The 16,005-nt window shown below is 42.9% G+C and overlaps 1 protein-coding gene across 1 annotated transcript in view; it reads left to right on the top strand.

Moving 5' to 3' along the window:
- Positions 1 to 788: 788 nt before the first annotated feature.
- LOC104628043 (microtubule-associated protein 4-like) overlaps positions 789 to 16,005 on the top strand; it is a gene marked incomplete at both ends in the record, with an annotated part of 50,345 nt that continues 35,128 nt past the window's right edge. Inside the window, 9 exons of the mRNA XM_010296485.1 lie at positions 789 to 920; positions 4,853 to 4,963; positions 5,568 to 5,696; positions 6,211 to 6,285; positions 7,571 to 7,699; positions 9,007 to 9,018; positions 9,453 to 10,139; positions 11,229 to 11,372; positions 12,705 to 12,872. Of these exons, the coding sequence (XP_010294787.1) occupies positions 789 to 920; positions 4,853 to 4,963; positions 5,568 to 5,696; positions 6,211 to 6,285; positions 7,571 to 7,699; positions 9,007 to 9,018; positions 9,453 to 10,139; positions 11,229 to 11,372; positions 12,705 to 12,872 (1,587 nt within the window). The remainder of the gene's footprint in view (positions 921 to 4,852; positions 4,964 to 5,567; positions 5,697 to 6,210; positions 6,286 to 7,570; positions 7,700 to 9,006; positions 9,019 to 9,452; positions 10,140 to 11,228; positions 11,373 to 12,704; positions 12,873 to 16,005) is intronic.

Genomic DNA, 16,005 nt, shown 5'->3' with positions numbered 1-16,005 from the left:
CAGTGCAGTTGTTTTTAACATGGGCCAGCAAAGAGAGATTGATGTTTTCCATGGTCAGATATAAGCCATCAGGCTTTGATGCGTTGATGTGTTCCGAGAACTGTCTTTACTGTAAACTGGGGGAGAATTAGGTTTATGTGTGAAATACAAAGATACACAAATAAAGGCCTTTGAGGTGTTCAGGGAAAGGTTATTCACATAAATTATTTGAAGTCTGTCTTCCTAGTAAAATAGAGAGCAAAACCGTCCTACGGGGTACTGTGTGACTGTGGTGGTACTAACGTTTTTGTAAATATGGTCAGATTTGGGGCATACGAGTCGATGCCGAGGCAGGAGAGGAAGGGGCTTTGGTTTCCTCTCCTCCCTGCTGTGACCTGATGAGCAAGTTGTGTTCGGCATCTCTGTATTGACAGACTTGAAAGCTTTGCTCAGCTTCACAACTTCAGGGTCTCAGGGATGTTCCAGCTCCTACATTAATGAAAAATTGCCCTAAAGACGAGTGTGAAGAGCTAGTGTGAATTATCCAGCATTTGAAAACAGGACAGCAGTGTGACGTGGGGGTGCGTTCCTGATCTTACACGTGTATCAAGATGCACAGATTCCCATTATTCTGTTTCTTATAGTTGAAGCGTTGGATCAAAGCGGTAAAAATGAATATCCATGGTCTCTGATTTCGCTAACAGTTCGTGTTATCTGTTGGCCTCTGAATGTCATATCATGTAGTAATCTATTTGAAGTATCTTAGCTTAATGTTTCACTTTTGACTTTGTAATTTTCTTTAATTTCAGTATTCCCAGGAGAAATCATGGATGAAAAGCTGTCTTACAAAGAATTCCTCGATCGCAATGACTCCTGGACGATGGATGAGAGAGACCTGTGCTTTGAGCCACAGCCTGTATTCAAACCCATGGAGATGGCTGGTATGACTGTGTTACTCTTAAAACTGTAACATCGGTTATCTTATCATTTGTCTAACATGATAGAGTCCTAGTCGCTATCCCTACGGCTGGTTCTATCCTTTTGCCTTGTACTCACCCCTGTGTTCTTTAGGACGTGTTGCTCTGTTTTCCTACAACGCGTAACATCTTGACACCAGAGTTAACTTAGCACGTCAAGCCCCCGACTCGCCCTACAGCATAGTCTAGCTGGTTAAAAATGAAGTTGCTAATCCAGCATGTTAGAGTACACAGAGTGTGAGTGAGCAGATTTCCCCCTGCCTTGGCTCACACAGCGATGGCAGTTTTTGGTTGACTCACACAGTGTAACCATTCTCGAGTACTGGGGCTTTCAGTGCAAACCTCTCCAAATTTGTTGACAGCCGAAAGCCAGTCTTGCCCCGGCGCTCAGAAATGCCAGTTCCAGCTGTCACGTAGCTGTGTCTGCAATGCAGGTCAGTCTGTTCCAGAGGCAGCCTGTGTAGCTGCTGACTCTCTTGAAAATTAGATGAACTTTGTATAACTTGCACCTGCAAAAAGATAGCCTTTCACCCAACAACTTTCACCTGATTTTCTCTCATTCTTGGGAAAGCTTATGGGAAATTACTTGCTAGCTCTTGAGGGTATGAGAAATATATGTGCTGCCCCGATTATATATAACAGGCAAGATACTGGCTGAAACAGGATAAAACTTTTTAACATGCATTTTTGAGCACTGTAGACCTGCTTGCTAAATTATTTTCTTGCTATCTGAATCTCATATTTACTAAGAGTTTCGGTGGAGAAATTATATATTGTTACAATGGTAAGAAATGATTCATGGAACAAGTGGAACAAAAGAGCCACTAGTTTCTGAAACACATTTGTTGGATTTTTCCCTCCCTTTGCTTTGTTAGATGAAAGAATGGGGTGTTGATGTGGTTATACTCAATAGCTAGATAACAAACTAGTTGATAGGAGCAATTTATATACCTAGCCCATCACCCAGTACTCTCTGGACCTAAATAAAGTAAATCTGTGGGTTCTCTATTGCATAAAAACACATTTCCTTAGGTTTCATGTCCTTAGAGTATCTTGTGCACCTGCACATGTGTAACGTACCACATACACTTCAGTACGAAAGTGCTCCTCCGTTACTGCTCTGATACTGTGTAAACAAGGGATTCTGCTGAGGGCTTAGTAGATTCCCATAACTGAGCAGAGGGATCAGAGAGGATAGACAAGCTTTAAGGACTTGTCAGCAGAAGGAGAAAAATGTGAACAGCAGACTCACAAAAGTATGCAGGTTTATTTAATATTTTTACCCACACCCTTTGGGAAGCAGTAGGATGATTTCCCTCCCAAGGAGAGAATTCTCTGGTCAATGGTGTAACAGGTCTCCTGACCAGCTTTGCTGTAATGCCTCGTTCCTTGGTGAGAAATACGGGAAATAACAGCTCAGTTCAGCTACTGGAATATTCTGCCACTTCTGTGAGCAGCTGAAAGGGAGCGCGTTTGAGTCTGCTCTGCTGTGGACTTTGCTGTTGTGCGTTACAAACACTGCGTTAGGATCTGCAGTGGGACCCAGCCCTGGCAAAGTAACAGTTATGAGCGAAGATGTACGTGTGTATTTTACATGCTACCTATAATACAACGACTGTTTTTAAACGACTGTTATGACGTAGAGTGAATAAAAATCAAACACTACCTAATTGCTTGCAACCTTTAAAGGTGCTGCAAGGCCCTTAATCACAAGTGCATCGTTATTTATTACTGTAACTACAGGTTACAGTACATTTAAACATGAAGAGTTCCTATTTAAATGATTTACAGTAATATGCTTTTATTAGTCCACAGTCATTGGCAGATTGGAACTGTGTCTCTGAACAGCTGAGGATACAAGTGTCTCTGGAAGTGAGCTGAAGAGAAGCTTTCACGAATGTTTTGCTCATCTTACCTGCGGCTGTCTAGCAGCAGTACTCTCAGATTCTTAACATTGTCTGGTTCATAATATTCTAAACAAGCTGCAAATTTTGAGCAAGTAGAAAGTTATTTTCAGGGCTCATGTAATTCAAGAATTGATAATTTCCTGAACTGGCCATATCCCATCCGTACAGTTCATCCCTCCCCACCTGGCTTTCCACGTTCTGCTGCAGTGTGTTTTGGTAGAAGCATCGCCTTGTCGTCAGAGCGGCATCGCTTACCAGTCGCAAAAACGCTGAAACTTGAGTAGGGCACAGACCCACTTCGAGTCTGCGGGGGATTTTTGGAGGTGGGAAACAAAAATTCATCCCTAACTCCTGCTCTCCCCACTTTTCCCCTCTCTCCCTCTGGAGCAGAGACGGGGCTTGCCGTGTCATCTGGACAAACAGGGGAGAGCATCAACTTCTCTTGTAGCTTTTAAGTTGGTTTCAGTCACGGTGCTTTTGTTGTATTTTGTTGTTGTTGAGTTGGAAAAAAGATAGCTGTTTAGTCGTGGTAATACTGTTTTCAACAGCTTACAATTACAATTTTCTGCAATTTACTCTGAAGCAAGACATTGTCTTGACATCTCAAATAGTCTGACAGGTTTATAAAAGAATTCATGCAGCTCACCTGATCTTGACATTTTGGAGCACCATGGGTATGTGAACATTTGAAGTTTGGCTGTCATCCCTGCAGATAACATGCCTGACAAAAATGAATAACAGCCTTCAACTGAATCCCTTGTAATTGTGCTTAACTGGAAGAAATCTGTGCAGTGTCTGAAAATCGGTGTGTGACAGCCATTTCGGGAACAAAGAGTTCTTCAGCTCCTGGGCAATACAACGTGTGAGAGTGTCGTGAGAAATGTCACTCTCCTGCAAGAGGCCACTCGAGTCGAAACCTCTGCCTGTCTGGAGAAGGATGCAACATACAGCTGGCCCAAGCCAGCGAGATGTGCTGGGGGTCATTGATCACCAAACACATCCAGGGCTTTATAAACTACGGCATAATTTGTTTGAGAGGGGAATGCCATGTTTCCTTCCCATTGCGGTGTCTTGCCCTTGACTGTTACAGTACAGTGACTAACTCATGGAAGAGTGGTCTTTTCTTTGTCTTATGCTGTCAGTGAGGTCATCCGCCTACTCTCTGACTCACGGTGTTTCAGTTAAGTAATCCATCTTATAAAACCCGGTGTGGTGGTTCTCTCTGTCCCATCTGGTTTGAATGACCATGCTGATTACTAGAGGGGAAAGGAGATGTGTGCATACAAAAAATAAGACTTGTGGAAAAGGAATTTTCTTTTGCTGAATCATCAGCTGCTAAAGTACTGTAAATCTGTTGCAGATAACATTGATATATCCATTTAAAAATGCAGAGCAAAGCTAATGCGCGTTAGACCAACCAAAGCTGACACCAGGCAACTTGCAAACGTGGACTGAAGATCCTGACAGCCAGTGCATCTGGTCTGGAACTAAGGGCGAAGGCTGCTTGTCTGCTTGGGACACTGGGAAATGTGTTGTTTTCCTCTCTGGCTTGTAATTTGGTTAAAATACTGGCCCATCAGTCAGTTTATCCTCGTGTACTGTTCTTGGGGAGGAGAGTGTGTAGCTTGCGCAGCCTTTCCTTGGTCTGCTGTCGAGTTAACTGATCCGGAGCTCAGCCGTTGTTCCTGACTTGGGTTAGCTGGATGTGTCCGTCAGGTCAGAAACAGATGCTTCCTCCTTCAGAGGAGCAGACAGGTTCTCCATGCAACAGTCATAATCTAAATTTTCATCAGCAATCTCAGTAACCATGTTTTACCGTTGGGCATAAATTCTAATTATGAAGGCGTTTGCCCCTGGTAAATAATCTTGAAAGGAGCTTTCCCTCAGAAGTCCAGTGGTGGTGTCAGCTGCATCTTCATCATCTTTTTTTATTCTGGATCATGTCTTCCCCTGTGTGGTGACACTGGCCTTGTTCTTGTCTCCTGCCAGACCCCTTCAGCATGCACAGAGGGGAGAATCTGCCTGATTTAGCTTTTCCTACTGACATGAAGAATGTGCCCCTGTTCATGGACCATGTTGATGCTTCCAGAGATGTCCATGGTGAGTTCCTCCTCGGCATTTGTCCTTGATGGTCAGGTTTTGATGTTTTCTCTATTGACTTTCATGGACTGAAAACTATTAGGCCGATAAGTCTGTAGACTATATAATCTCTTGACGCGATTTTTTTAAAAAAATTTTGTGTGTGCCTAAAGCCATTCCAATAGCTGCTTCCAGGAACGTTGTTTTGGAGTATGTTTAGGCAGAAGGAGACGAGACATCTAGGCAAGTTGAGTTGAAGCAGGAGTTACTAATGCCTCTTGCTGTCTTGACTAGAAAACAAATACACGTGGTCTTCAGCATTTGGACTATTGCAGTTTAAGCAGTTATTAACAAGAATTCACGGGAGCAGAAGCAGAAAGCAAAAGGGAAATAATTTGTCTGTGCTTACTGTCTTAAACCTTGTTAAAAACCGATATATTCATACATAATTTGCAGTGCAGTTTGTAAAGGTGAGCTAATTGAGAGAGTTGCTTACAAACTGTCTAAACTGCTTGTAAGCAGAACAAAATAGTTTTATTTTCCAAGTGTTGTATATACTTTAAATTATGGAGGGGAGTCACTAGGGCTACTGTGGTGATTAACAAATGGCCTTTTATTTCATTAGCACCACATGGATCTATGATGGTACCTGGACAACCTTTCTTGGGGCCCCTGTATTCTCCTGCAGAGGCTCTAGACCCATCAGCGTTCATTGGCCTAGATTCAACTGCAGAATTTCTGCAGGACAAAGCAGGTCAGAAACAGATGGTTGTCTTGCTGGCTGGGTTTGAAGGATGTGCAGCTGGAAGATTTTTGTGTGTTGATGCTAAAGAATCTTGGTGGGGGAGTTAAGTAAAACGAGTCAAGATTAGAAAGTATCCTATTGGCAATGGCAGTTCTTTGTTCAGTGTGCATGTTCTGAAGATGTTAGGACATCACAGAATGGTTAACGTTGAGGGACCTCTGGAGGTCATCTTGTCCAACCCCCCCGCTCAAGTAGGGCCACCAAGAGCCAGTTGCCCAGAACCGAGCAAAGAACCTGCTCTTTTGGGTCCTGGGGTCAGTGCTGGTTTTAACTCTTCTCTGATGCAAGCTTTCACGAGCAATAATCACAGAAGAATGTTCTGGTACTGTTCTTAAAGGGAACTGAAAAGTTACCTGAGAATGAACTCACAAACCAGCAGAGTCAAACCTTGAGCAAAGATCAATTGAAAAAATAAAGCAGTGTTAGTGTCAGTGGCAGGACTAAATGTGTTTGTTTTCCGTAGTGCCTGAAGAACATTGGATGGGAGCTCAGCATGATGTGAAGGGACCAGATGCCTCTTTCTTTGTTGAGCCACCAGGTAAAAAATAGTTTTTACTTGATCTGCAAGAACCATCTATAGACAGTTTCTGAACAGCAGAAGCAGAGATTCTCTCCTTGTCTGCTTTTTCAAGAAACACAAGGCTGTAATGGAGTGAAGTGAGACCTGACCAAGAAAAAGCTGTTTCTGGTTCTCAAATCAATTTAGAATAGAAATGCATGTTTTAAAGACGTGTTACTTAACATGCATTTTCTGGTCTAGTGCTGTAAGGTGTGGGGAGAACCCTGCATTTTATAGACTGTTTACTTCTAATTTAGGGTAACAAATTTAATATATGCAGTTCCAAGCCCAACCATCAGTAGATGTTAGTGGCATGCCCTTTTGAGGGCATATTGTGTAGCAGGGCCTTAACCCACTGAAAACATGCTATGGTTTTGAGGAATTAAGTTAGCAGACATAGATGTGTGCAAAAAAATATGTTTAGCAGCAAGCTCTTGTGGATTCCAGGCTGTCTCTCCATTACAGCAAAGGTACCATAATTTCCAGCTGGAGATGTCTGTTCAAGCATTATTTGACACTAAAATAATAAATAGGATGAGTAAAATGTACTCTTGCAAAGAAACTCTAAAAGTGGAACTTTACTGCTGTCACGGATTCTAGTCTTTGTACAGACAGAGTCAAATCTGCTGACTTGAGTGGTAAGGCAGAGCACTCGCGTTTACTCCCTCTAAGGGTCGGTGCAGCTGAGGGCACCGACAAACCTAGTTTTGGCTCATGCACAATCAACAGATTTTTAAAGTAAATTCTAGTTGCAAACCTGTGTATTCTGTCCAACTATCCTTAGACTCTGGTTACAGTTAAATCTTTGAAGCTCCCTTGGGACAGCAGTATGCATGCATATTATGATATTTGATCCATAATGGGGTCTTTATTACCAATTTAGGTGAACAAGCTAAGAACGCAGTGGTTTTAACACTGGTCCTAGGCAGAAAGTGTTTCTGGAGCTGGTGGCTCTACCTAGGGCTGAGGGTCTAACTGGGATGCTTTGTAACTGAACGTTTCTCAACTTGGTTATGGCAGTTGCTTCTGTCAAGATACAAATGTTTTCCTAGGTATTGCACAAACTAATCTTTTGAAAATTAACAATAAAAACCGATTCTGTTTTTGTCCGACCTGAGGAGATGCTGAAGTGGGGGAGCTTACTCATCAGGGTTGCTGCTGCAGGCAGCCCCTTGAGAGGGTGATTCACATCCTGGCAACTCCAGAAGAGAAAGATGTTTGCTGGGATCTGAGTGCTTAACCAAACTTCGTTTTGTGTGCCCAGTGCCCCCCACAGTGACTGAAGCAATAAAGCCGAATTTGCCGGAAAGTCCTGCAGCAGTGGCTCCTGGTTTCGTTCCTACTGCAGGAACAGCATCCCCAGGAGAGGCTGAAGCTACTGACAGACCAAAAGGTAAAGTTGCCTCAGTCTAAAGATCAGTGCTGGGTTCAGGCCCTCCATGAGCAAGCTGTAAGGGTGGAAAAAAGATGTGGGTTTGCCTCTTCTGAAGGAAACTCAGAAAGGTATTAACAAACTCCATTGTGGCCACAGGTTTGTAATACCCGAATTGTGTTGGTGAGAAATAGCAAGTCTACTCAACTTTTCAACTCTCGTGTCACAGTCCAGTAGCTGATTTAAGGATTCTTTACTTTCAAAATGTTAGCTCCAGAAAAATGTTAAGATGTGTCAAGAACATGGTTATACCACGAGACTGATGCTGTATACAAATACCTTAAAAATTCTCTGTTTTAAAGACTTCTTAAAATAGCATTTTTAAGGTATTCATATGAAGCATCAGACTCGTGGTACGTTTTGCACCAGTCTTTGTCCAGTTTCTTTATGCTTTATTCCAGTACTTTCCATGATTCACCAGGGAGCATCTATACTACTTTTAATACCTATTTCTTTACTGTCTTACTTTTCTGTACAATTGGAATCTTTAAATTTAATTTTGGAGAGGATCATGACATCACTTTAAAAAAAAGGCAAAACCAAATGAGGACTAGTGCATAATGGATCTTTTTGGTTTGGTTCACTGGAATATTGGTTTTATCTCAATGGACCCTGAAGTGCTATTTTAAAAGGAACTTTTTCCATTTTTCTAATTGCTTTCCTTTTTCAGTTTAAGTATCTAATTTAAGATTTAATATATTTTCCATTGTTTGGGGAGGATATTTTTGCATGTGACTCAATCAGTAGAACTTTTTTTTTTAACATCTACTCAGCAATATATCTGAAATGTTCAGGTCACCATGCTGCATTACACAGCATGTGGCTAGTGTTTGGGGCTGTTGAAATTAATGGCTCCAGAAGAGAAACCTAGTGCTTCTGGCTTTTGATAGTTTGTAAAAACTTGCCTTTAGACAGCTGAAATGTTAAATTAGAACTGACTGAAAAAAAACCTTTAAGGGGATCTTATGAAAATGCTAACTTAAAAGCAGAGGTTTGATTGTACTGTGAACTGACAAATGTTATTCTGACGCTAACAGCTCAGTGTTTAGTAGATACGAAAAAATGAACAAGGCCAAGTTGGGCATGAAAGAATAAAGGGCAGCTGGTGATGCACTGGACCGTAGTGTCTTTTGTGTCAAGAGTACCAGTGCTTCTGCTGAAGTTGCAGCACCATGAAGAGCGTAACAATATTTAAAATGAAGTGCCTGTGGTTCTGGAACGTTTCATGACTTTTTCTGCTGTTGGGATACACAGCTGGGCTAACAAAGGTGACACCAAAAGTTTCAGTGTCCTGCTACATAGGAAAAAACCCTCATTGTCATGATATCTGTTGGAATATATATATTCTGTTGGAATGTGTTGCAGTGGATCGAGCAGCTCTGTCTCTTCCCAGCTATGTAGCATCAGGTAGTTTTTAAACGAAAACAATGCATCACTTGGCTGATGTATGTTAGGAGCAGATGGGTGTCTAACGCTGTAGTCAAGGACACAAACAAGGCACATGAAGCTGTAGTAGCAGAAGCACTTGGGTGCCTTAAGGAATGTGATAGACTAGTACAACTTGAATACACTGGCGTAAGGGGGGAGTAAGGGGATGCTGAAAGACAAGAAGACAGGGAGCGAAAGCCCCGTCTTCTCTAGTCATAACACCACTCTGTCAGGTATTTACATTCTGCATTTTTTTGGTCGATTTCTGTGATCTGTGTTTCTCTAGCAGATGCAGCGTGTGTTCCTGCCTTGGATGTCATGTCCGTTTCTGCAGAAAAAGCTGGGTCCGTTCTTGCAGGAGCCACCGAGCCTCCTCAAGCTCTGGCTGCTGGCTTTGCCCCTGCAGCAGAAGCCAGCCCTCTTCAGGCTGTGGATGTTGGGTTTGCTCCCGCACCAGAAGCCAAGCCTCTTAATGCTGTCAATGATGCATCCGCCCCAGTGGCAGATACTGGCTTCACCCCAGCAGCAGATGCTACGCCCCATTATGATATGGATTTGGAGTTTGCCCCAGTAGATGATGCAGGGTTTGCCCCAGCGGCAGATGCAGAATCTCACTATGCTATGGATTTGGTGTTTGCCCCAGCAGCAGATATTACATCTCACCATGCTATGGATTTGGCGTTTGCCCCAGCAGCAGATACTAAATCTCATTATGCTACGGATTCTGACTTTGCCCCAGCAGCAGATGCAGAGTTTGCCCCTGCAGCGGAAGTCAATCACCATCTTGCTGTGGATTCTGGGTTTGCTCCTGTAGCAGAAGCCAAGCCTTTTCCTGCCATGGATTCTGAGTTTGCCTCTGCAGAAGCTAAGTCCGTCTCTGCAGCGGACACCAAGGTTGCTGCGGCTGAAGAGCTGATGACGTCCAAGTCTTCTTTTGAGCAAGACAAGTCACCCTTCCACAAGCCTCCTGCAGGTGAGCGTGCGTGCCTGAAAGCTTCCTTCAGCCTTGAAATAGCACGGCAAGCGGAGTGAGGAGGCCGCTCTAAGTTGGCATATCCCTAGGAGCAGCACTCCTGGTAGCACACGGCGATGGCTGCACAGATGCACAACTGTCATAAGACTCTCAAATAAAAAGCATAGTTTTTCATAGTTAAGATTATGATATTTCTTGCACAAAACATCTTAAGTAGAGCTCAGTTCTGCTGCCAAGATACAGACAGAGGAAGTGCTTCATGGGGATTTTTTGTTTATAAAACACAAAGCTAGAATATCTTAATTTTTTTGTTTGTGGGTTTTACTTGGCATTCTTAGCAATGATTTTTCAGGATCGCCATAGAGACATTTTAGTTCATCCCCGTTAGTATCATCCTTTTGTATCAGTGTCATCCACAGCATATACTGAAATCACCACAGATCCTGTAGGACACAGTGTTTTGTAACAAAGGTTCTTATCTTGAAAACAGTTTCTGATTAGGCTGATAGGCTTTTGTTGATAATTTTGTCACGTATCCTTGGAACAACTGTGGGCAGCGAAGTGACGAGGTGGGCATGACGGTTTTTTCCCTGTGGAGGACAACAGGTTTTCTCTGCTGCATAGATTTCTTGACATTGTCCTTCCAGATAGAAAATTGCTGTCAAAATATAGCAAATAGTACCGGGCAGGGGCAGTATATGTCGACTGATTGCAGAAAGAGTCGGAGTGACGTATTTTCTCTCTTAGCTTCCAATACTCTTTAGTTTAACGATAGGAATAAATTTCGAGAGAGACGTTTTAACAAAACAATCCCTACTAGAGTGTTGTAACTGAGAGGCATAGGTGGAGAATGAAAGAGTAAATACCAGACAATACAGGAAGATTTGCTTTAGCAGAACACTTAGGCTTTCAGGAGAGGATTCCTGGTAGAAGGTGATTCTAAAAAGCAGATTACCACTGTTTTGAAAGTGAGGAAAAACTTTAGTTTCTCGTTAAAGATAAGAACTAGGTGAAGAAGTGATTATCTTGCTTAATCTGATCTAAACTAAAAATAATGTGGTGGTTTTATTCTTTACATTCCATTTTCAGAAGCAACGACAAACGTGGAACAAGAATCAAAAGTCCCAGAAGCTTGTGTTGATTTCTTAGAGAAAGCTCAAGACAGCAGACCACCTCCCAGCCAGTGTGAAGAGCATCTTCCTGAACAGACAAACCATCTTTCAGAACCAGCAGGTGAGAAATGCATACCGCAGTATAAAACTGGAGCCAGCACTTTGCTATCAGCTAATTCTGCCCCTAAGTTCGTCCTCACAGACCCTGTTCTCATGTTGTTATAAACAACAAAGCAACAAAGGTTTAATTTCAAGAAGGTTACTAGTGTGTTCAAGCATGGAGACTGTTATAAATAGGTGGTAGTCTTAACATTTGAAGTTACCATCATATAACTTGTCTTTTTCTTTCTCATCCATAGTTGTTAGAATCACAGAAATCATTAAGGTTGGAAAAGACCTTTAAGAACATCGAGTCCAACCACCAACCCACCACCACCATGCCCACTAAACCATGTCCCCAAGGGCCACGTCCACACATTTTTTCACCCCCCCCAGGGACGGTGACGCCACCCCCCCCCCGGCCAGCCTGTGCCAATGCCTGACCACTCTCTCAGTACAGAAATTTCCCCCAACACCCAATCTAACCCTCCCCCGGCGCAACTTGAGGCCGTTTCCTCTCGTCCTGTCGCTGGTTCCTTGGGAGAAGAGACCAACCCCCACCTCACCACAACCCCCTTTCAGGCAGTTGCAGAGAGCGATGAGGGCTCCCCTCAGCCTCCTCTTCTCCAGGCTGAACACCCCCAGTTCCCTCGGCCGCTCCCCATCAGACTTGTGCTCCAGACCCCTCCCCAGCTCCGTCGCCCTTCTCTGGACACGCTCCAGCACCTCAACGTCCTTCTTGTCGTGAGGGGCCCAACTCTGAACACGGGATTCGAGGTGCAGCCTAGTTGTTGTACCAACATCTGTCATAATTTTTATTTCTATTCAAAATTTAAATAAAATGAATTACATATAGAATTGTTCTCCAAAGTAATTATGTTGTACAAATTAAAACTTGTTATAGTTATGTGTAGCTAGGAATTTTGTAGTGTCTGCTTGAATATATTGTAAGGTGTATATGAATACGAGACGACTAGCATTAGATGGGGCCTCCAGACTGATAATGGAGTATGTTCTGGATTTGAATTCCGGTGGAAGGTAGTAAAGTCTGAATTTGGTTGATTAGAAAGAAGAAAAAAAATAAAACAACAAATGCTCACCCTGTGCTTAAGCCCCAAGACAGTCTTTGTTTTATGTTTTACCTTCACCTTGGCATGCCTGCCAAAATATAAAACTGCTGCTTAAAATGGGATTGTGAGGAGATAATACATGGTAGACTACCATATCTTACAAACTTCATCCCTATTAAAACTAAAAATAAAACCTATACCCTTTCCAAGGGCTTGCTTTTAAACTGCAGGTTGCCTGTATTCGTAAGAACTGAAGCATTCTGTTCATGTTTTTCATGTTTCAGTTCCAGTAGAAGCAAAAGAAGGTGTTGCACTAGAAAATAAAGACCTCCTTCCAGAAAAATCTGTTACTGCTGTGGATGTTACTGTTGCAGAAAATAGAGAGAAACAAGAGCACAACCATGTCCAACATGCAGAACCTCAGCAAGAAAAATCCCTGCCAGAGCCCACAGGTAGAAAATAAATACTAATTCAGTTTTAGAATGGATGTATCCTCTCTGAACTATTCACCTTTTCCTACCGACTCCGTTGCCACTTGAGCAAGCAGAAATCTTTTTTGCACTAGGTAGCTGTGCGGTTCTTCACATTTCGTGGGTGGATTCTGCTTGCACTTTGCTTCTAATCCCTGCGCTCTTCAAGAGTCTTTCCCCTCCATGTTCTCTGGACTAAAAGCCCAAATATGGGTGCTGCTATTACTTTATCACTGGGACTGGCTTATGTCTTTTCTGCTGTAGAATTTAAAAGCTCACCATCTTTTTTGCCATTACCGCTAGGTTTTTATTCTGGTATTAAAAAGGACCATTAATTCTTATTACAGTATTCCTAGTGAAGACCTCCTTCCAAACTGAGCTTTGTAATTACCAAAGGGAAATGTAATTTTTTTTTTTTTCTTGCTCCACTAACCCAGCCTCTCCAACGAGCTGTTACTGCTTACACTTGTGACTGGAGGCTTATTTGTGGGCCAGGGCTAACTGACAAACAACTGATGCTCTCTCTAAAATCAGTGGCTTGTAGCTAAGGAAACCTAGCACTGCCTGTAATGGAGTACAGCAAATGACTTCTGTTATGAAGGTTCTGCCTTCCGCTGTTTCCACTGGGGGTGCTGGGGGAAGCTTAGCTCTTTTACTCCCCCTTCCCCATTATACCCCTTCTCTCCTCTCTAGTCTCATCTTTCCACTAAACTTCTATTTTCACATTTTGGAAGGATGCCAGCTAGAGATATAAAAAGTGTATCTGTTATCTTGTCTTGCTAAGACAAAATGGATCCCTTAATGTATTTTTAAATAAGCGATAACACGTCCTTACAAGAGCTGTTGCTTTTTGGTGGGGTAAGAGCATGTATCAGGAATTACGTATTTTTAAATAGCATTGACATATTTATCGGTAGTAGTTTAAATAGGTTTTGCGTGTAAATGTCTATCCCAGCCTGGCTGAGGTGGCTTTAGAATTAGTGTGGTATCAGTGCTGGAAAATTCTGCATAAATGACTATATGGACTGTTTTAGATGGCTAAATTCACATATCTAGTATATTTATTTTTTTATAAAGCAAATAGTCACTTTGATGTTTGAGCAGGCTTCCTGTATTCCAGGTCTACCTACTGCACAAATAAGGCAAGCTAACAAATCAAGTGAACGCAGGTTTGGCAGAGCAAAACCTGCACCAGTGCCTGTTACAAACGTACCGGAGGACCGCCTGATAGGTCTCCCACAACAGAAGAGTACTGACCCGAAAGTAGACCCCTGTTCTGTAGCAGAACTTGGATGTGTTGCTGGAACATCCCCTCGCACTAGGGTTTCACATAAAAAGGCAGCTGAGCAGCCATCCAACGTGCCGTCGGAGTTTCTGAAGAGCTGCGGAGATGCACCAAGGGAGAGCTGGGATTCGGAAGGCTCTCTGGCCATTATGAAGAAAAAGAAAAAGAAACCAAAACAAAAGAGAAACCAGCTGCCAAGAACCATGGAGTTCTGGGATGAAAATGTAACAGTCTCAAACGCTCCTAGAAATTCTCCATTTGCTGTTGAATTGCAAAAAACAGATGTCTGTCCCATAATGCCTGCTGAAGCCCGCAAAGAACAGTCAATTGCTGCAGGAAGCAGAGCTTTAGCTATGCCAAAGGATGCTAAAATAAGGTCTGGAAGTCATATCCTGGATGACCAAAATACCTTCTCAGTGCCAGCACCAGGACAGCAGGCCCAAAAACCCAACGTGTCATTAGAATCTGTGCTGGATGCAAAAAATGGGGATGTCATGAAAACAGAAGAAATGAGAGATGACAGTTTCATGTTGCAATCTAAAGGCAAAAGACAAGAGGCTCCCTTGGAGCAGGTAGGCAAGACTAAGGTGGGGGAATCAGTTACAGCAAAGGGGCCAACCAAGCCTATGGAAAGAGATTTCCTTGATAAAAGTGAGAAGAGGGAGTATAAGGAGTCAAAATGTGCTGACCTGACAGCATCTCTTTCAGAAGCGATCAATCTAAGCAAAGTAGAAACTCCTTTACAGACCAAACCTTCAGAATCGCTCCTTTCTGATAAAGATAAGAAGGCTAATTGCACATCTCCCAGGAGTGAAGCATTCGGTGACGCTGCCCATCGTGAGCTTCAGACTTCCAGTGGGTCACCGGAAGCAGCAGCAAAGAAAAGAGATAGTTGTCACAAAAGCGAAGGGGTTAAAAATGAATCCTTCAAACAGCCTGCTCTTCTAGAGACTGCGGCCCCGTCGGACGAGCTTCCTAACGAGCCAAAGGCAGCTCATGAAGCTAAACCAGTGTCTTCTGATAAGTGCATGGCCACTGACTCTACTACTTCAGAGGGAGTGTTGAAGACCCCAACAGATACTACTAAAATGCCTGTTCCACCATCAGTTTTATCAAACCCCAAGGAAGTTACTGCTTTGCAAAACAGAAAGGCTGACAGTTTTTCACAGCAGCCGTTTCTTCTGTCGGCTAAGTCTGATACAGCCAAACATCCCGCCTCTGCCGGAGCAGCAGGCGGAGTGATGGTAGCAGATTCCCCTGATAAAAACAAAGGGAAAGGATTTATTGCGTTAGAGCAGCAGACTGGAAAAGATCCCAATATTGCACACGGGGTGGACAGGCCTAAAAAAAAGCATGGTGAAGGGAAAGTAAAAAAAATCAAAAACTTCTCTGAGCAGATGATGCTTTCAGAGGATGTAAGCAAATTTAATGATGGAGTGAGGACAGATGAGACTATAAAAGAAATGACTTTCCCCGATAAAGGCAGAGGTTTTACTGCGAGAGGACATCAGTCAGTAAGCATTACACATGCTCATCCTGCAGACAAGCCAAAAAAGAGAGGTAGTGATGGAAGAAGTAAAAAAGGTGAAAGAGGTTTTTTCCAGCCACCTTTTCTTGAAACTAAGATGGACCCAGGTAGTTTTCCTGACATAATTGATAAAACTAGGGAAGCTAGTCTTGGTGATAAAGGCAGAGAGAGGGGCTGTATCACTGCCGAGTGTTTTCAGAAGAATACATCAGATGTAAGTAAAATGCAAAGGCCCATTGAACAGGCGACAGAGGAGCGTAAAGAAAATGTTGGAAAAAAACAAATGGCTGATTTGGGTGCTT

The sequence above is a fragment of the Phaethon lepturus genome, unplaced genomic scaffold (genome assembly GCF_000687285.1).
Source record: "Phaethon lepturus isolate BGI_N335 unplaced genomic scaffold, ASM68728v1 scaffold37001, whole genome shotgun sequence".
Classification (NCBI taxonomy): Eukaryota; Metazoa; Chordata; class Aves; order Phaethontiformes; family Phaethontidae; genus Phaethon; species Phaethon lepturus.
The sequence above is the reverse complement of the archived record's forward strand: the minus strand, read 5'-3'. Positions and strand labels throughout refer to the sequence as shown.